The sequence below is a fragment of the Trichosurus vulpecula genome, chromosome 8 (assembly GCF_011100635.1).
Source record: "Trichosurus vulpecula isolate mTriVul1 chromosome 8, mTriVul1.pri, whole genome shotgun sequence".
Taxonomy (NCBI): Eukaryota; Metazoa; Chordata; class Mammalia; order Diprotodontia; family Phalangeridae; genus Trichosurus; species Trichosurus vulpecula.
In genome coordinates, this window is record NC_050580.1 from 185,549,677 (window position 1) to 185,571,352 (window position 21,676).

At 35.7% G+C, this 21,676-nt stretch overlaps 1 protein-coding gene across 1 annotated transcript in view; it reads right to left on the minus strand.

Moving 5' to 3' along the window:
* The window catches only part of RYR3 (ryanodine receptor 3), a 633,352-nt gene that overhangs the window by 237,169 nt on the left and 374,507 nt on the right, over window positions 1-21,676 (minus strand). Inside the window, exon 38 of the mRNA XM_036736677.1 lies at window positions 20,976-21,113. Within this exon, the coding sequence (XP_036592572.1) occupies window positions 20,976-21,113 (138 nt within the window). The remainder of the gene's footprint in view (window positions 1-20,975; window positions 21,114-21,676) is intronic.

The window sequence follows — 21,676 nt, forward strand, 5'->3', positions numbered from 1 at the left end:
TGTTACTTGCAGATGCTGTGGGGGATATAAGACCAATTATACCAGCACACAGGATGGCTGCTAGCACAGGTTCTTTGATCTGCTTTTCTAAAGGAAAGCAACTTTAAAGGGGTCAAAAATCTTACTTTAATCAAACACACACACAAACATATATATATATTATATATACATATATATATATATGTATATATAATATATATATGTCATTCACTTAGTTCAGGAGAAAAGTCAGCACCCTGAACTTCAGAGAAAATACAAACAAATTACAAGCAGAAATTATATAAACAGAGCAAATACAAACACCAAAGACCAACAGACAGGGCTTCCAACTGTCTGACCAAAAGCAATATATACATAGTTACCAGAGGGAGAAGCACCAACATCTGGGTTTTCAAAGCTGGGGGGCTACTTAACAGCTACCCAGAGTCTCATCTGGCTACATGACACAAATACTCTTCCCATGAGTGAGCCCCAAAGCAAAATGCTAACCTCAGAGTGTGTGTGTGTGTATTGTATGTGTACATATATACACACACAATACACACACACACACACATACACACACACGCACTTCTTCAGGGTCAGAGGGCATCACAACCCTTGTGACCCAGGCTCATGTGACTTAGGCTTCCATGTGACTTAAGCAGGTCACATGGGCCTATTAATGGATGGGAAAGATCTTCCTGTTAAGAAAAAATACACTAACAAGACACCTTTTTATGCTGCTTTTGTGTCTTGTATTTGAAAGTCTAATTTTCTTTTCAACTGGTGTTTTAATCAAGAATACTTAAAAGTCCTCTATTTCATTGAATATCATTTTTCCCCTAAAAGATTACACTTAGTTTTGCTGGATAGGTGATTATTGGTTGTAATCTCTTTTGTCCTCCAGAATATCATATTTCAAACCCTATAATCCTCTAATGTAGAAGCTGCTGAATCTTGTGTTCTCCTAACTGTGGATCCATGTTACTCTGAATTATTTCTTTTTGGCTGCTTGCAGTATTTTCTCCTTGACCCAGAAGGTCTAGAATTTGGCTAGAATGTTCCTGGAAGTTTTCGTTTTGGAATCTCTTTTAGGAAGTGATTAGTGGATTCTTTCAATTTCTATTTTATCCTCTCATTCTAGAATATCAGGGCAGTTTTCCTTAAAAAGTCCTTGAAAGATGATGCCTAGGCTCTTTTTTTTTTATCATGACTTTTAGGTAGTTCAATAATTCTTAAATCATTTCTTCTGGATATATTTTCCAGGTTAGTTGTTTTTCCAATAAGATATCTTGCATTTTCTTCTATTTTCTAATTCCTTTGGTTTTGTTTTATTGTTTCTTGATGTCTCCTAATGTCATTAGCCTCCTCTTGCCCAATTCTAACTTAAAGAATTATTTTCTTCAATGAGCTTTTGTACCTCCCTTCTCCATTTGACCAATGCTACTTTTTAAGGAATTCTTCTCTTCAGTGAATTTTTGTATATTTTCCACTTGGCCAAATCCACTTCATTGGATTTTTTTGCCTCTTTCACCATGACTGCCTATTCTGTTCTTCCATATTTTTGTGTCTCTTTACCAAGTTTTTGACTCTTTTTTCATTATTTTCTTGCATCACTTTCATTTCTCATTTCATTTTTCCCTCTATATCTCTTACTTGATTTTTGAAATGTTTTTTAATAGCAACAAGAAAAAAAACAATTTAAATATGGCGGTGCCACAGACAGAATCACACAAGACCTAGCAGTGTTGACACTAAAAGACCACAGGTCTTGGAACACTATATATTGAAGAGCAAAAGAACTGTGGTTCTGGCTGAAAATATCATACCCAGCAAAACGAAGCATAATCCTGAATAAAAAAATGGACATTTAATGAACTGTCAGACTTTCAGGACTTTGTTAAAAAAAATTTGAACTTAGTAGAAGATTTGACACATAAGAGCCAAGAGAAATTTAAGGTACATACAAAAGAGTAATTACAAGGGACTCACAAGGGATAGATTGTTTACCTTTTATGTATGTAAAATGTCAAATATATGTCTAAGATTGTTATTGGTAATTGGGTAGTCCATAAGAAAGATTGGGGTAGACTTGAATATGAAATGACTTTATAGAGTAAAACCATTTAGGAACAGATAGAAAGAGTAATTTATCTTATACAAATGAGGTGTGAGAAGAAGAATCAACACAGAGCAATTAGATAGGGGAGGAGGGCTATTAGTTCTGGAAACCTACTTTCATTGGAGTAGGTTCAAGAAGGAACAATACATATATGTCCAAAAAAGTATAAAAGTCTTCTAAATTAAGAAACAAATAAAATCCCAAGGGGATAGGGAGGGGGAGAGGATAAGGGAGGGATCTCTAGAGGTAAAGATGAAGGAATAGGTCAAAGGGGGTACAGAAGGGTAATTATATTTACGGGAATGGGAGGATAAGGGAGGGATCCTCAGAGAGGGGGTAGGTTAAGTAACAGGAGGACAAGGTAGTGAGTAGAAGTAAAGAAGAGGAATTAGGAGGGATAGGAAATATATATATATATAATATATATATGCACATATATATTTCTATGTATATATTATATATATATATATATATATATGTGCACAAATATGAAAACAAAGATCAGAAGTAGAATTTGTTAGGGAAAGTATATGTCTATAACTGTGCTTAAGTAGCCTGGGGTTAGGGGAAGAAGGGGAAAAAGGACCAAGCAAAAAGTGCACAGCAGAGAACAAAAGAAAACCTAACAAGCAAGCAAAGATGGACAGCTCTCAATACAATGTGTAGAGTTTATTACATAGGCTTTTTTGAAATGGAAATTTATTATTTATTTTTAATCCCTTACACTCTGCTATGCATATAACATCTTTTTCCTTTTCTTATTTTGTATTTAAGGTTCAATATTTAAATTTATGTTTCTTTTTTACTGTATATTTGTTTTAGTAATAAAAAAAGAAAAAATCCTTTTTGAGTTTATCCATGACCTGAGACTAATTCATATTTTTCTTGGAGACTTTGAATGTTGGAATTTTGACTTTGTTTTCTTCTTCTGACTGTGTATTTTGACCTTCCTTATCACCACAGTAACTTTCTATGGCCAGAATTTTTTTCTGTTGCTTGCTCACTTTCCCAGCCTATTTCTTGACTTTTAACTCTATGCTAAAGAGGCTCTGCTTCCCGAGTGGAGTGGGCATTGTCCCAAGCTTCAGGTTTTTTGTGTCACTGTGAACCGAAGTAAATCTGAGGAGTTGTAAGGTTTTATTTCTTCCAAGGTGGTATGCTCTAGGGAGAGGAGTGTTTATTACTGTCTTGTACTCCACAGTATTCTGTGAGCAACCACAAGCACTCTTTTCAACCTTGGAACTCTTCCTAACAATGGACTGAGACTCAGGACTGCATCAGGAATGCAACAGAGCTCTGGTGCCAGCAGAGACCCCTGTAAATCTCCTTTTGACCAGTGGTTCAACCCCGTTATGGTCTATGGGCTGAGAGGTCTGGAAACTGCCATGCTACCACTGATTTAGTTGCCCTGAGGCCTGATCCCGGTTTGCTGGGACCAGGTCTGTGCTGGAGAATCCTGGGCTGGACTCTGCTCCACTATCAGCCTGGTGCAACAGACCTTTCCTACTGACCTTCTAAGCTGCCTTGGGCTGGAAAATTGTTTCCTTCTGTCTTTTGTGGGTTCTCCTGCTCTAGAATTTGTTTACAGTTGTTATTTAAAGGTTTTTGGAGGGGTTTGAGGGAGATCTCAGGCATTTACTTTGCCATCTTGGCTTCCCCTCCTAAGTCCTAGGCTTTTAAGGACCACTCTTTTACATTTTTTTCTTTTTAAAATAGTTTACAAAAGGATATTCACTTATTCATAGCAAGAGAAGGATATTCAACAAGAATAGGCACTGAGGATCCCTCAAGTTGATTCAGCTTTATCAGAGTTGTTCATTGTTTCCCACTAGCTGAGCCTCTCAGAGCAAAGGTTTCAAACTCACATAGAAATGGGGGCACCTAAGCCATACTTACAGATACCTGTGGGTGATGCTGACTTAGAAAACCACATACTAAAATTATCTGTTTTACTGTATTTTATTTATCTTGTTAAATATTTCCCCGTTACATATTAATCTAGTTCTGGGCCTTGCTCTGGAGGGCTATGAGTCACATATGGTAGCACATTTAACGTACCTGCCTCTATCACAGCACCCTTGGAACTTCTTGTAGCTGTTTCTTAACCAGGCAACCAAGAAGTGATGTCAACAAACCTGAATTTTTAGGTCCTCAGACCAATCAAACCTCAAGGATAGTCTTCATATCCCCTTTGAAAAATTAAATTTTATTTTTTTAATCAGTAAAAATCTAACCTTTTTTCTCCCACCCTCTTTCTCCCACCACTGAGAATGAAAAACAAAACCCATGTTCCAAACATGTTTTGCCAAGCAAATCAATTTTTTGCATTGGCCATGCCCTATCTATCTGGCTAGCTAGCTATTATTATGGAATTTTTATTTCTTTTTTATTATTCAGGACTCAAGATCATTCCTCCTGTAATTTTTAGTTAACTAAAAATATATATATTAGCCTCCTGAACAAAAGTTGTCTCACGGGATGTGAAAATTTACTTAAGAGCCTTAAACATTCCTTGGACAAGAATCTGGAGGAAGAATCTAAACTGTCTTTGATTCCTGGCAACATGTGAATCCTCTTCCTCAATCAGTCTATTTGTGAATTCTCTAAATGAAGTTTAATTTGTAACCTGATTTTGTTTACCTATAGAGTTTGTTTGATGAGGTTTGTTTCATTAGGGCATGTATGAGATTATGACTGTTATACTTAATTAAACTTAATGTTAAACTTAAAGTTTATTCAACTTTTATGACATTGAAGAAAGTATAGGATCATGAATCTATCTGCTCTTTACCTTTTATGACCTAAGAGGGATGGACAAGATTGTAATACGTAAATAAATTATCTCTCTGTTACCCTGATGTAATTTTTCCTTTAAGAAACTGTGTTGGGCGGGGGTGGGAGAGGTTGGAGCCAAAATTGCAGCTGGAAAGCAGCGATGTGCTTAAGCTCCCCCCAGGTCCCTCCAAACACTTATAAAAAATGGCTCTGAACAAATTCTAGAGCTGCAGAACACACGAAATATCAAAGGGAAACAGGGCTTCAGCCCAGGACAGCTGGGATGGTCACTGGGAAGGGTCTATCGCATGGAGCTGTGAGCAGAGCTCAGCCTGGGCCATGCCAGGACCAACCAGACTGGGAGCCAGGCGGAAGAGGCCATAGCACCCTGAATCAGTGAACTGTGGCAGTTACAAGACTTCTAACCACAAATGACAAAGACAACAGAGGTTAGTGGGAAAAGCTGCTGAGACAGAGTGAAAAGAGTTCCCAGTCTGCCACTGCCCCAGGGGCAGCAGAGGTGGTGCAGCTCTGAGGCAGCTTCCAGAGCTACAGCTGCAGTTGCCTCTGGCCCCAGGCCCACCTGGTGGGAGGAATTAAGTGGCGGATTAGAGCAGGAGTGCAGAGCCTGCTTGTATCTGAGTCGTGGTCCCAGATGGCAGTTCTTGAGGGAGGAGGAGCACTGATGTGGCAGACCTTGCTGTACAGAAATAGCTCTGAAAATAGCAGTGCAGCCCCTCGAGCTTGGCACAAAGTACCCTCTACTCTACATGCAGTCATATCCCAACAAAAAACTCAAGGGTCAAGTAGTTAGCTGGGAACATGAACAGGCAGCAAAAATGGTCTCATATTCAAACTCAGACTTTGGAATCTTTCTTTGGTGACAAAGAAGACCAAAACATACAGCAAGAAGAAGTCAACAAAGTCAAAGAGTACATCAAAAGACTCCAAGAAAAACATGAACTGGTCCCAGGTCATGGAAGAGCTCAAAAAGGATTTGGAAAAGCAAGTTAGAGAAGTAGAGGAAAAATTGGGAAGAGAAATGAGAATAATGTGAGAAAACCATGAAAAACAAGTCAATGACTTGCTAAAGGAGACCCCCAAAAATACTGAAGAAAATAACACCTTAAAAAACAGACTAACTCAAATAGCAAAAGAGCTCCATAAAGCTAATGAGGAGAAGAATGCCTTGAAAGGCAGAATTAGCCAAATGGAAAAGGATTGTCCAAAACACCACTGAAGAAAATACCACCTTAAAATTTAGATTGGAGCAAGTGGAAGCTAGTGACTTGATGAGAAATCAAGATATTATAAAACAGAACCAAAGGAATGAAAAAATGGAAGACAATATGAAATATCTCATTGGAAAAACCACTGACCTGGAAAAATAGATCCAGGAGAGAAAATTTAAAAATTATTGGACTACCTGAAAGCTATGATCAAAAAAAGAGCCTAGATATCATCTTTCAAGAAATTATCAAGGAGAACTGCCCTGATATTCTAGAGCCAGAGGGCAAAACAGAAATTGAAAGAATCCACCAATCGCCTCTTGAAAAACATCCCAAAAAGAAAACTCCTAGGAATATTGTGGCCAAATTCCAGAGTTCCCAGGTCAAGGAGAAAATACTGCAAGCAGCCAGAAAGAAACAATTTGAGTATTGTTGAAACACAATCAGGATAACATAAGATCTAGCAGCTTCTACATTAAGGGATCAAAGGGCTTGGAATATGATATTCCAGAGGTCAATGGAGCTAGGATTAAAACCAAGAATCACCTACCCAGCAAAACTGAGTATCATGCTCCAAGGCAAAATATGGATTTTCAATAAAATAGAGGACTTTCAAGCTTTCTCAATGAAAAGACCAGAGCTGAATAGAAAGTTTGACTTTCGAATACAAGAATCAAGAGAAGCATGAAAAGGTAAAAAAGAAAGAGAAATCATAAGGAACTTACCAAAGTTGAACTGTTTTGTTTACATTCCTACATGGAAAGATGATGTGTATAATTCATGAGACCTCAGTATTAGGGTAGCTGAAGGGAATATACATACATACATACATACATACAGATATATATATATGTATATATATATATATGTACACACACACATACACACACACACACACACATACACACACACACATACACACACACGGCACAGGGTGAGTTGAATATGAAGGGATGACATCTAAAAAAATAAAATCAAATTAAAGGATGAGAGAGGAATATATTGAGAGAGGGAGAAAGGGAGAGATAGAATGGGGTAAATTATCTCACATGAAAGTGGCAAGAAAAGCAGTTCATTGGAAGGGAAGAGGGGGAGGTGAGGGAGAATGAGTGAATCTTGCTCTCATCAGATCTGACTTGAGGAGGAAATAACATACACACTCAATTGGGTATCTCACTCCACAGGAAAGAAGGAGGAAGGGGATAAAAAAGGGGGGATGATAGAAGGAAGAGCAGATGGGGGAGGAGGTAATCAAAAGCAAACACTTTTCAAAAGGGACAGGGCAAGGGAGAAAATTGAATAATTGGGGACAAGATAGGAGGGAGCAAAATATAGTTAGTCTTTCACAACTTAAGTATTGTGGAAGCGTTTTACATAATGATACATGTGTGGCCTATGTTAAATTGCTTGCCTTCTTAGGGAGGGTGGGTGGGGATGGAAGAGAGGAGAGAATTTCGAACTCAAAGTTTTAAAAGCAGATGTTCAAAAAAAGCTGTTTTTGAATGCAACTGGGAAATAAGATATACAGGCAACGGGGCATAGAAATCTGTCTTGCCCTACAAGAAAGTAATGAAAAAAGGGGATGGGGGGAGTGGGGTGACAGAAGGGAGGGATGACTGGAGAACGGGGCAATCAGAATATATGCCATCTTGGAGTGGGGGGGGAGGGTAGAAATGGGGAGAAAATTTGTAATTCAAAATCTTGTGTAAATCAATGTTGAAAACTAAAAATATTTTAAAAAATGTAAAAAAAAAGTACTTTGTAAATGCCAGTCATTATCTCAGGAAGGAAGTAAACAAGCATTTATTAAATGTTCTTTCTAGTTTCAAAAAAAAAAAGAAACTGTTTTAGAATTTTTGTATCTTTTTTTTGGAGGGGGCAAGGCAGGGCAATTGGGGTTAAGTGACTTGCCCAAGGTCACATAGCTAGTAAGTGTGTTAAGTGTCTGAGGCTGGATTTGAACTCAGGTCCTCCTGACTCCAAGGCTGGTGCTCTATTCACTGTGCTACCTACCTGCCTCTCTGTTTTAGAATCTTAATGATGGTTCAGATTTTCTCTGAGGGCTGAACTCCACTTGAGCATAACAGCCTTTCAACCAAGCACATAAGTTCTGCAAGGATATGCTGAGGTTAAAAATATAGAGCCAGCAAAAAGAAAGAGATGGACATACAGACTAATCAAGTAAAATGAAAGAAGAAAGATCTCCATGATAAAGTTAGGAGGAATGCTGACAGACGACAGTTGAAAAAAAAAGTTGTCAGAAATTAAAAAGATGTGTTTAAAATGAACTAAGCCATTTGCAGTGATTGGCTCACCCAATTCCTTTCTTTGAAAGAAAGTTAACTGAAGGTCACACTTTTGTATGATATATTTGAGATTGATGGAAAGGCAAGGGGAAAAGACAAATGGAAGCATTGCTCTAATATGTGACCCACCTACATTTTTCTTCTACGCAATGTTCTAATATTATGTTTATATTCTCCAGAACAATGTGACCCAGAACACTTTAGGCATAGCATCCCCCCAACAGACAGGAGGTTGATCTGGATTTACAGAAGGCCTTGTCAAAAAGGCTTGATAGATAGTCTAAGTCAGAGAATTTGATAAATAGCTGGTGGTCCTTTGAGGAATGGAAAATGAAGAAATAAATGACAAAGTAAACTTGGTTTCCAATGAAAAATGAGACATATCTTTTAATGAAATAGAATATTTTGGGGAAAGTGATCATGTGCATGTGGTTTCCTTAGATGATTATAAGTAGATTTATTTATGGGGTTATTACTATGGGGAATATTAAAAATTATCTTGATTTACTGCTTTTTAAAAAAAAACAATTGTTATAATTACATATAAATCATTGTAAAAAGAAAACCCTATAAATAGCATGTCTCCAAAGCATTGCATTTCTTAGGAGGAATTGTTGAAAGAATATCTACTTCTGTATTTAACTCTTGACTAGTTCTTGGTATCTCATGTTACCCTTCCCCACTCCTCCTAAAGACATAAGACGTTTTGGCATAGGTCTTGGAGTTGAGAAATCCATTGTGCTCTGTACTCATGGGATATCCTCCAGGGTGGCAGTTTTGCTACTCTGTTATTTCAATTAAAGACATTTTATTCCTCAACCCATAGCTTTGATTTATTTCAGAACTGGACACCTTCATATACTGTCTTGATTCATTTTCTAAAACTTTAAATCAGGGATAGAAAGTCTCAGTAAAGTTAATCACAAAGGAAGCACATCCAGAAGCCACCATGTAATTGGCACAATTTGCTGAGTTTACTTTAAGGAAACTTAAGAGCGCAACAGCAACGGTATAGTCATACTTGAAAGGACCTGACACAATTGAGTTATAGGAGGTATGGCTCAGAGAAGAGTGTCATTATAAAACCACAAGGCAACATTTAACACCAGAAATTGTTCTTAAAAGAATTATCATCATAGAACTGCTAAGAGACAAAATTACAATAGCACAGACACAATTATTTGCTGGAAGAGAATGGCAAGTTTTTTTTATCCCTTTTAAAAATCTGAGATAGAAAGTAAGTACCTATCTCTTGAACATTGAAACAATCAAGTAAAGTAAGATGATAAAGAGAGTGATGCTCATGAAGAAAAAGTGCTTATATCCTGTGCTCTGTGGATTAAGCGCAGGATTTGATAGGGAATCCTAGTTTGCTCCTGAATGTCTAGTTTGAAATGTCTAAGAGGCAACTAGTGGTGCAGGACTGATGCTCATGGGATAGTCTGGAGATAAATATATAAAACTGGTAGTCATTCACATACAGGTGATAATTAAACTTGTATGAGTGCATCTGTAAATGAGTATACTAACTATTCTGACTAGCTTGAGCTTCCCAATTATATAGGTAACCAAGAAAAGCTGTATGAGGACTGGCTGTATTAACTAAGAAGCAGAATGGTTTGACATACCAACAATCCTTTGCAGTGATCAAGAGTAAATCCACCTGGATGTGCAGAAAATCAGCAACTCTGAAGCCAATTAAGACTACCAGCTTTGAAGCAGACCCTGAGCCAATAGGTGGTTTATGGACCTTCAAGAGACATCCCAATCTTCAAAGACTTTCCTGATTAACTATGGACACATCCTGTTTTAGGGTTTTTGGAGACAGCCTTATCTCCAGAGACTCCCTTAACTTTGGTTATAAGGCTCTAAGAATATCCTGTTTTCGAAAACATCTCCATATTAAGCCTTTAACTATAGATTGCTTATCAGCAAGAATGTCTTCTGATTTGTATGTCAAAGGGTCACAGCTCTGACAACTGGAATTCTTCACTTCCCCCCCACCTTGGGGATGGGGCTCATTAATTCATTCCTTTCTAAACCCACCTTTCCCAAGTTCCTTAGCTTTCTTTGTTTAGAAGGTACATAAGTTCTTCCCATCCATTACAAGGCATCCTGTTCAGCACAGGCTGGACAGTACCAAAGCACATGCTTTTTTTTTTTCTTCCCTACTTAATAAAAGCCTTTCTTTAATTTCACAGGCATCATCTTCCCCTGGTTTTCTTCCCTTCAGGGAAAAGGGGGATTTAAATCTAGGGAACTGGACTTTGCATTCTCTGGGCATCTTCCCCTTCAGCGGAAAGAAAAATCTAAATTCCCTCAAGAAAGCATCTGCCTCAGTTTATATACTCATGAGAGCTAATGAGGTCACTAACAGAATGCATGTAAACAGTAGGGGGCCTAGGTCAGAGTACTTCTAGGGGCATTATATAGACTATCAATTAGCAAAAGAAATTTATAAGAATAGATTAGATAGGTTGGATTAGGGGAGAGAGAGAGAAAGAGAGAGAGAGAGAGAGAGAGAGAGAGAGAGAGAGAGAGAGAGAGAGAGAGAGAGAGAGAGAGAAATGTCATGAAAGTCCAGAGAGAGAAGAGTAACTATATAGTTAACAATATTAAATGCAGAAGAAGGGTCAAGAAGGATGATTCCTGAGAAAAGGCCATCACATTAATCTCTTCCTCTTTTGAATTCTTACACTGAATACTACCTACACCACACACAGGTTATGAATTAACCATCACCAAGCACTACTGATGTTTTTATATAAGGAAAATCAGCCCTACTTCTTTACCTGGACTTCTTAAGGGGAAAGTCTATGTATTTGGTTAGCTTTATACAATGAAAAGAAAAGGAATTATCTTACTTAAGAAATCAAGGGGACTGATAACTTCTAGGTATATTTGGAAAAGACCAACAAATGAGAATTTTATATAGTAAGCACTTATTAGGTCTTTACTATGTGCAAAGCATTATGCTAGGTACTGGGGATATAAAGATGAAAAATGGCATAGTCCCTGACCTCAAGCACCTTACAAACTAAAAGTGAGATAAGATAACTACACAAATAAATATACAGTCATAGCAGACTGTAACTGAAGGAAGGTCCAGACAAATTGCTATCAAATAATTTAATAGGGAAGAGATGAATTTCAGGTAGGGATGGGAAAGTCAGGATTGAGGAAAATTTTATAGAATTCTTTTTCATCATAGTTAATCTAAGGAAGAAGAGAATTCCCAGAGGCAGAAGGACATAGAGCAAAAAAAAAGTTCTGTACTTATAATCAAAGTATATTGGGTTTGAATTCTTGAATCTATCCCTCATCAATCAGATAACTTTGGGCAAGTCACACAACCTCTCTGAGTTTTAGTTTCACTATTTATAAAAACATAAGCTTCACTAAAATCATACTTCAATTCCTCACTCTTCTGTTGATTTGTCCCTGTGTTTTCAAGGGCTACATCAGTAGAGTATACTTTCCTACTAAGGTTGAAAGTCTTTCATTATAGTTTCAGTGAGGGACTGCATAGTTACTGTCTAAGTACCTGCTTTTAGACAGGCTGATCATATAAAGGCTGGACAAGCAAATTGTTTTATCCACAGTTGCTTACAAACTACTAAAGCACAGAGGAACTGTAATCAACATCAGTGGAGCATATACCAATGAAATCATGGATCCGTGAAAGTATCAGAGGATTACTTAAACTATCTATCTCATCTGGTTGTGAAGTCCAAAAGACGTAGTATGCAAAATTATCTGGCAACAGTTCTAGACTGCCATCTTGGTGGATCTGTTGGATTCTTGTTATTCACAGGATCTTGACAGACAATGCTATCTCTCCATCGAGGTCATGTATCCCTGAATAAAGGACTATACTTAGCCTCTGTGTGTGTTCTTTTCTGTTGTAGGTGAAGGGAGTAAAGTCTCAGATTTTGGGAGTTTTGAAAGATCAGGGCAGAGAAGCATAAGAATCTAGAAATCAGAATCTAGGCAAGGCTTTATGGCCAATCCAGTAAAAATGCAACAAAGGGCAAAGAGCAACATCTGAGAGTGAACTTCTGGACTGAGGCAAAGTAGAAGCAGAGATAAAGATTGACCAGGCAGGCAAAATGTGTCCAGGCATAAACTTGGTAAGAACTGAGTAAAATTTTGAGCCTATATTCCCAGAGATAGAGGTGATATAGATAAAGCAAACCCTGGAGGTGTTGAGGGAAATGTTTGCAGGTTGTTCTTGCTATATCTTTGAAGTAAATGTCCCTTTGTAAAAGCGAGATGATTTTATATGATTTAATGGAACTGGAGACTGATCACTGGCACCTAATAATGGTAGTGATGGGGGGCGGGCTGGGAGGAATGCAGCAGGTAGGTACTTGAGCTACTACAAGTAGAGAAAAGTCACCCACAAACACCTCAGGGTATCCTAGAATCCTGAAGCAGAGATGTCACCACCTTGGCTTGGGGAGAGTCACCAAATAATTGGTTATAAAACTCAATCCAGTTTTCTTTCTATTGCACCTTGCTTAGAGAAGAGAATTGTGAAAGATACTGTGATGTAGTTGAAAGAATATAGGTTTTAGAATCAGGACCTGGTTTTGAATACTAGTTCTGATGATTTTCATATTCTGACTTTGTAAACATCACTTAACCTCCATGGGGCTCAGCTAATTTCTCTAAAAATAACAGGGCTGAACTAATGATTTCAAAGTCCCTTCCAGCTATAAATCCTATAATCCTGTGACTAGCTCAGGATTACAAGGCTAGAAGACCACAGAGCTGTTTCTTGACTCTAACGCAAAAATGACTCTTACTATATCACACTGTCTCTTCCATTTTTAATACACTAAGTAGCATCTACTGCCTTACATTATGCTCACTTGTGTAAGGAGAAGAGGTTGGGACAAAGAGAGAACAGCACTTCCAGATCTTAAACTCCATCATAAACAAAAACAGGTAAGTAAAATAATTGAAAAGAAAAGCTGAGGAAGAATCAGCAACAATGGAACTCAACAACCTGATGTTTAATAAACCTGAAACATAATTTACTTAGGAAAAAACTCTCTATTTGATAAAAATTGCTAGGAAAACTGGAAAGCATTCAGGCAGAAATTAGGCTTAGATCAACCTTTACAGATTCCCAAACTTATTTGGCCTACTGCTCCCTTTAAAAAAAATCATTCATCGACCCCCTGGAAATCTGTTTTCTTTAATCCTTTAACTTTTTAAAATTTGTGTCATTTCAATACTGTTCCAGCACCACCCACAGAGGGTAGCAATTACCCACTTTGGGAACCTATGTACCATAGTCTGCAAAACATTCTAAATGAGCACATGACTTTAATATTAAAGACCATATTATAAAAGAATTAGAAGAGAAGCAAATTATATGCTTTTAATAACCATAGGTGGGAGATAGATTCTTTAACAGGGTGACAGGAAAAATTAACTATTAATATTCTTAGTATCAAATGTTATATTCCCTTTTTCTGTCAAATTGCCATCCTGACAGTAAGAAAGCCCCTCCTTTAAACAATCTTAGGAATGTCTTAGCATTCTTACTCTTTTAGGTTGAACTAGGCTCCCCTCTGGGGATCATTAGCTCTATAAACGGAACGATCTTGGGCTAACCACAGCTACCGAATCTTTCATTAAGATTTATGGCGAGTTTGAGTTTGAAGGGTAAAATAACCTTTCTTGTTCAGATTATGAAGAGCAGCTGGGGCCTCTTGACCATGCCTTGCTCCTCACATGACCACTCTGCCTCTCCCCTTGACTTTTTCCTTCTGAAAGTATAAACACTTTTCTCTAAGTTTTCTTCGGGGACATCAATGTACTCAGATATATAGGTAACCCAGGCTCATATCTTTTTAAAATCTTGATTAAAGACACCTTTTTTCTTCCACTTATGACTTTGATTTATTTCAGGACTAACAAAGAAGAGGACAGAAGAATCTTTAGGAGTATTAGTCTATAGTTTTTGTTCTTTAGAAATTTTTTTTCTGGTTTATATATTAAGATCTCATCTGTGCCACTGAAGGAATTTGGTAGAATCCTTTCTTTTGCAATTTTCAAATGGTTGATGTAATAATGGAATTAATTGCTCTTTGAATGTTTTATAGAGTTCACTTGTAAATCCATTTAGCCTTGGGAACTTTTTTTTTTTGGTGGAGGTTTGTTTATGGCTTCTTTAATTTCTTCCTCTGAAACTGGACTGCTTAAATCAGAGATGTCAAACTCCTGGACAAATAGGTAAAACTCTGCCCCAATTGGACTGAAATGTAATTGGGAAAAGTTTAACAAAATAAATAAAAATACAACTAAACATAAATAATATTAATTTGTGCTTTTCCAAGTCAATATGCAGCCTTCAATGATCTATTTGTATTTGAGTTTTATACCACTGGCTTAAATTATTAATTATTCAGTTAACGGGTATTTTATATTTTGGTAATTATTTTATTTAGTTGGGGAAAATTTTCTAACAACATACTTTATTTCTTCTTTTCTTATGAATTTTTTTTCATTTTGATACTGGTTTTGTTTCCTTCCATCTTCTTTTTAATGATACTAGCTAATGGTTTATCAATTTTGTTGTTTTGTTTTTTTTTCCAAAAAGAAAGCTCCTAGTATAAGTTACTAATTCAGTATTTTTTGTTTTCATTTCTTTATCTTTGATTTTCTGAATTTTACTTTTGGTGTTTAATTTGGGGTTTTTAATTTGTTGGTTTTCTAGTATTTTTTTGTTGTATTCCCAATACATAAGCTGTTTTTCTTTCTCTCTCCCTTTCTCTCTCTGCCCCCTTCTTTTGGTTAATGAAAGTATTTGGAGATACAAATTTTCCCTAAGGACCGCTTTGGCTACATCCCCCAAATTTTGATATGTTGTTTCAGTACTGTCATTATCTTTAATGAAATTATATATCATTTCATTGTTTGTCCTTTGGCCAATTCTTCAGGATGAAGTTAGTCTTCAGTTTATCTTGGCATATGGTATGAGATGGTAGTCTATATCTAGGTTCTGCCAACCATTTTTGAGTTTTCTCAGTAGTTTTGTTGAATGATAAGTTCTTGCCCCAACAGATGGAATATTTAGGCTACTGTGTTCATTTACTTTTTATACTGTGTACCTAATCTGCTCAACCTATTTCTAACCCATTACAAAATTATTTTAATGATTATGGCTTTGACTAGAGTTTGAGATTTGGTACTACTAGTCTTTTTTCTTTATTTTTTTTTTCATTCATTTCCTTGAAATTCTTGGATGCTCATTTCTCCAGATAAATTTTTCTATGTGTTTATTTTGAGTTCTATAAAGTAATTATTTGATAGGTTTGTTTGGTATGGCACTGAATGAGTAAATTAATTTAGGTAATATTGTCATTTTTATTATATTGTCTTAGTTTACCTGTGAGTCATTAATATTCCCTGAATCATTTAGTTATGTCGTTATTTGTGTAGAGTGCTTTATATTTGGGATCATGTAGTGCCTGTGTGTATTTTGCAAGTAGATGTCCAAGTATTTCATACTGTCTATAGATATTTAAAATGAAATTTCTTCTAACATCTTCCTCCTAGATTTTAGTAATGCACACACACACACACACACACACACACACACACACACACACAGAAATTCTGATTGATGATGATTTTATGGGATTATTTCATATTCTGTAACTTTGTTAAAGTTGTTAATTTTTTCAATTAGTTTTTAGTTGATTATGTTAGATTCTATATTATCTGCAAAAAAGGATAATTTTGTGTCCTCTTTGCCTATGCTTATTCCTTCAATTTCTTTTTTTTTCTTGCTTAAGTTAGCACTTCTAGCACTATATTGAAGAGAAATGGTGAAAATGAACATCCTAACTTTACCCCTGATCTTATTAGAAAGACCTCTAGCTTATCCACACTATAGATAATGCTGGCACTTGGTTACAGAGAGAGCAATTTAAGGAAGGATGGCTTCCTATCTTCCTTCCTATCCCTATGTTCTGGAATGTTTTTAATAGGACTGGGTGTTGTATTTTTTCAAAAGGTTTTTCTACAACTATTAGTATAATATGATTTCTGTTTCTGTTACTAGTATGGTCAATTATGTTTATAATTTTTCTAATATGGAACCAGTTCTACATTCTAGCGTAAATCCTTTCTGATCATAAGATATAACCTTTTCTCTATGTTGCTCTAGTTTCTTTGATAATATTTTATTAAAACATTTTTGCAAAAATATTCATTAGGGATACTGGTCTGTAATTTTCTTTCTCTGTTTTCATTCTATCTGGTTAAAGTATTAAGACCATATTTGTGTTACAGAAATAAATTTCGTAGGCCCTTTTTTCCCCGAAATTTTCAAGTCATTTATGTAATATTGAAATTAATTCTTCTTTAAATGTTTGATAGAATACAATGGTAAATCCATCTGTTCATGGAGACTATTTATTTGGAGGTTCATAAATACCTTATTCAACTTCTTTTTCTATGATAAGACTGGGGCAGCTAAGTGGTGCAGTGGATAGAGTGCCAGGCCTGGAGTCAGGAAGACACATCTTCCTGAGTTCAGATATGGCCTTAGAATACTGACTAGCTGTGTGATGCTAGGCAAGTCACTTAACCCTGTTTGCCTCAGTTTATTCATCTGTAAAATGAGCTGGAAAAGGAAATGACAAACCACTCTTGTATCTTTGCCAAGAAAATTACAAATGAGGCCATGAAGATTTGGATACAACTGAAAAATGACTGAAAAATGATAAAATTATTTAAATATTGTATTTCTTGCTTCATTAGTTTGGACAACTTATATCTTTATAAATATTCATTTATTTTAGATTTTCAGTTTTATTAACATATTTGGACAAAATAATTTCTAATAATTTCTTTAATTTTTGTTTACTGGTTGTGAATTCAGCATTTTCATTTTTGATCCTAGTAACTTCTTTCCTTTCTAAGATCATGTTAGCTAATGCCTTACTAATTTTGCTGTTATTTATTTTTCTTTCTTTTAAGTGTTTAGTTTTATTTATCAATTTCTTTTTTTTGTTTTTGTTTCGTTAACCTCTCTTTTGATTTTCAGGATTTCTTTTGCTGTTTAATTAAGGGTTCTTAATTTGTTGTTTCTCAAAAATTTTTAGTAACATGGACAATTTACTGATTTTAATCTTATTCTCCTTTATTGATGAAAGCATTTAAAGATGTAAAAATTTCCCTAAATACTGCTTTGGATGCATCCCTAAAATTCTGATATTTTGTCTCACTGTTTTCATTATTGTTCATGAAGTTATTTGTTTCTATGGTTTATTTTTATTTAGTTTCCAATTAATTTTTAATCTTTCCTTCAAAAATACTTGACTGAATGTAATTTTATTGCATTAAATTTACTGCACAAGTTATATATTAATATTTCTGCTTTTCTGTATTTGTGAGATTTTGTGTATTAATACATGGTCAATTTTTTGTGAAGCTACAATGCATAGCTAAAAATAGGCATACTCCTTTTCTCATTGAACATTTTCTAGAGGGCTATCATAAGTAACTTTTCTAAAATACTATTCAGGTCCTTCATTTCTTTTTTTGTTTGTTTTTGTTATTTTTCTTAGTAATCATGTATTTAATGAGAAGTTGCAGGAAACAGAAGTACAATTTCTGGCATACAATTTGTTAACCCTGAGCTATTTCACCAGAAGAGAAAGGATTTCACCCCAGATGACATCAGACAACAAAAACAAAAAGGCAAATAAAACAATCCCAAAACTCCCCCCAGATCTCCTAGAAATTGTAATCCAACCACAACTTGTTTTTATTAGTTCATCAAAGTACATTCAAGACTTAGAGAAAATATGTAAGAGAGCTTCTTTTCTCCTAAGTCAAATTACTAATAACATGAAAGAAATCTTGCTAAAAAGCTGAGTTCTAAAATGATCTTTTCTTTAACTCATTCTTCAAAGATTTTGATAAATCAAGTTATCATGCTACAACAATATTGGATTAAACATTTGATACATATGTTTACTGTTGATATTAATTCAATGTCCACTGTATCTTTTAGCAAAATGTAGTTTCACTGTTTCTCTCTTTCAATTAGATCTATTTTTGCTGTTACTTTAAGATCAGCGCTTAGAACAATGCCTGACACATACTAGGTGCTTAATATATGTTTGCTGACTGCCAGACTGAGATCATGTGGGCTTTTTTTTTTTAGTATATTTAGTAAATATATTCTGTTCTATCCTTTCATTTTAACACTGTGTTTATCTTTTTATTTCAAGGACTTAAAAAATTATACATTGTTAGATTCTGGTTTCTAATAGATTCTGCTATCCCCTTCCATTTTATGGGTGACTTCATCCCATTCATATTTACAGTTGTGATTGCTATACTTTTCCTTCTCTGTTTTCCAATCTTATCTTTAAGAGACTGTTTTGCTTCCAATACCTCCATTAATCTACCCTTCCTCATATACCCTCTATTTTCCTTAGACCTCTCCTTCTTATTTCCCTCTTGGGGTAATGTATTTCTGTACTTAACTATTTTTGTATATGTATTCTTCCTTCCTTTGACAAATTCAGATAAGAGTGAGTTTTAAAATCACCAGGATCTCCCAATTCTCTCCTTATTCTATAGACTTCTGCTTGTACATCTCAATTATGTGAGATGATTTTCACCATTTTTTCTCTCCCTGTCTTTATCTCCCAGGGTATTCTTCTTCCCCACCCTTTCCATTTGTCTTTGTATCCCCAGATTCTAGCACAATTTCTTACACAGAAGGGGCTAAATAAATTCAGGTTTATTGACTGTGATTGATTGAATGATGACAAGGATCCAAGTGGCAAAGTGATTCCACAGCAGCTACTTCTAAAACTTTCCTGTCTTCTTATATAAGTTTCAGTGCTTTTACTGATAAATGATGTCAACTCTTTCTTTGTGGGCATTTTGATAAAGAGGAAAGGTCGCTAATGGAGAAAAAGACTTATGAACCCCAGAGAAATATTTTTAGACAAACCAATATCAATAGTAGACAGTGTTTCTCTACTTTATGCTTTTGAAGGCATGTACCAAGATTGACTGGAGCAGGAAATAAGATTAAATATAACTTTATAAAATCCATGAACTTTCTTCTATTTCAAGCCAATGACAAATTTGAAAAATCTGTACAAAGATGGGCAATGATTTTATGTGTGTGTGTGTGTGTATGTGTGTAATGTTCAGACAATCTTACACTTGATGTTTTAATGGTTAAGAGAGAGGCTTAGAGACAGTCTTCTATTATATTGAACAAATTATGATCTTGTTTCAACATGAAGTAAGATAGGAGCCATATATAATATAAGGGCTGGCGAAATGAATCTGGACAAGGGTTGACAATGTTTAAAAAATAGCTGGTGGTAAATGCAATGTATTGTTTATCAAAGCTTTTACATATACCTTTTGGAATCAAGGCCCTCCTCACTGGAAAGGCAAAGTTAAAGCTGAAAATAATAACATAGCCTAAAAAGAAAATAATTTATCTTACAGGAACTTGTCTTAGAGGAACTTATTTTAATTTTCTTCTGATATAGGAAAACCTATGAGATATATGTATGTATCCATATTTTTGACATCTTATGAGGAAGCAACATGGTACATCTAAAGGAACACTTGGACCTGGGTTCAAACTACAGTTCAGCTACTAACTAACTGTAGGAGCTTTTGCAAAACTCTGCCTCTCTGAGCTCTAGTTTTCTCATCTGTTAAGTGTAGATACAACATACAACTGTTTTGCAAACCTTAAAATGTTACATAAATGTGAACTATCTTTTCCCCCTGTGGGCTCAGATACTCCTTTTCATCCTAATTTATTAGATCTGCCTTCTAGGCCCCATGTCCTTTACCACCAAAGTCTGACTCAAGGGAAATCATGTCCTATGTTTACTATCTCTTTTGACCTATTATTTGAGTTCCTCACCAAGGCAGTTTTTGGCACCATGTAAAGAAGCCAAAATGCACAGGGCCTAAAATATGTAATAATTAAAAAGAAAAAAATTAATTGGAACATTTAAGAAGGCCAAAAACAGGGTTACTGAGTGATAGGAACTACAACTGATATTTACTTAGTATGTTGAGGTTTACAAAGTCATTTGACCTTCCTTACAATATTATGAAGTAAGCATTTTAAGTATTATAATCATCCTTATTTCACAGAAGAAAAAAAGAGGGGGCTAAGTGACTTGCTCACAGTCACATAGCTAGTAAGTGATTGAGGCAGGAGTCAAACAGATCTTTCCTCACTCCAAGTCTAGCACTCTTTCTATAATGCTACAGTGCTTCTCACAGTAGATGCACTGAAAAGTAACGGACCAGAAAAGTTCTTTTAGATTTCCAAAGACCATCTGAATGGAATTTATAATTTTGGAAGAAAAGCATAACTCAAAATATACACCAACAACACCACCATTAACTGTTCTAACAATACTAAGTGTTTTTTCTAAGGCTGAGCAGCCCACATTCACTTCACACCTTTATTAAAAAGTACGTTAGCTTTCTCTTCAAAAACCTGAAGGCTGGATCACAGAGCCTTGGATAGATACTTACTTGGGCACTGTTCTTCCTCCTCCATTGGCTGTTCCTTCTCTGGCTTTGGTGGCCCTTTGATTTTATGTACCAGCGCTCTTAGTTTGCCAGTCCATGAAGTGTCCTCCTCTTCTTCTTCCTCTTCTTCCAATGGAATACCTATCAAATGACAAAAAGTGATTGAAAATGTCACTATTATCATCTTTACTTAACAGTTATCAGTAACCAATTGCCATACAGCAGAAAAACATATAAAGGATATATTTTGTCTCCATCTGACTTTAGAGACATCTGATGGTCTACCACAAACAAATCTTAATCTTCCTGTGGACTTTCTTGATTTATTCTAGATGATTTTCTGAAGCATAAAAGCATCTAGAAACCTTAAGTCTCTCCCTCTAATATACATTCATGTGGAGCAAGCTCTCACATATCAAAAACCTTGGTGCCATACAGAAAGAACAGATTCATGATACAGATTCAGTAAACAAATACCACTAATTGTATAGAAATCAACTTGCTAGAAGAGCCAATGCTGCCTTGTAAATTAAAGGATATTATAACCATTTGAAGATCACAGGATTATAACATTTAAGCAATAAGGCCAAAATGCATAAGACAGGGATGTCAGCGACTTGTCTTATCCTACGTTTGGATTTCAGATTCTGAACTTTGTAAATAGAGGGTATTGTTGTTACTATATGGACATCTGTGGATGAGTA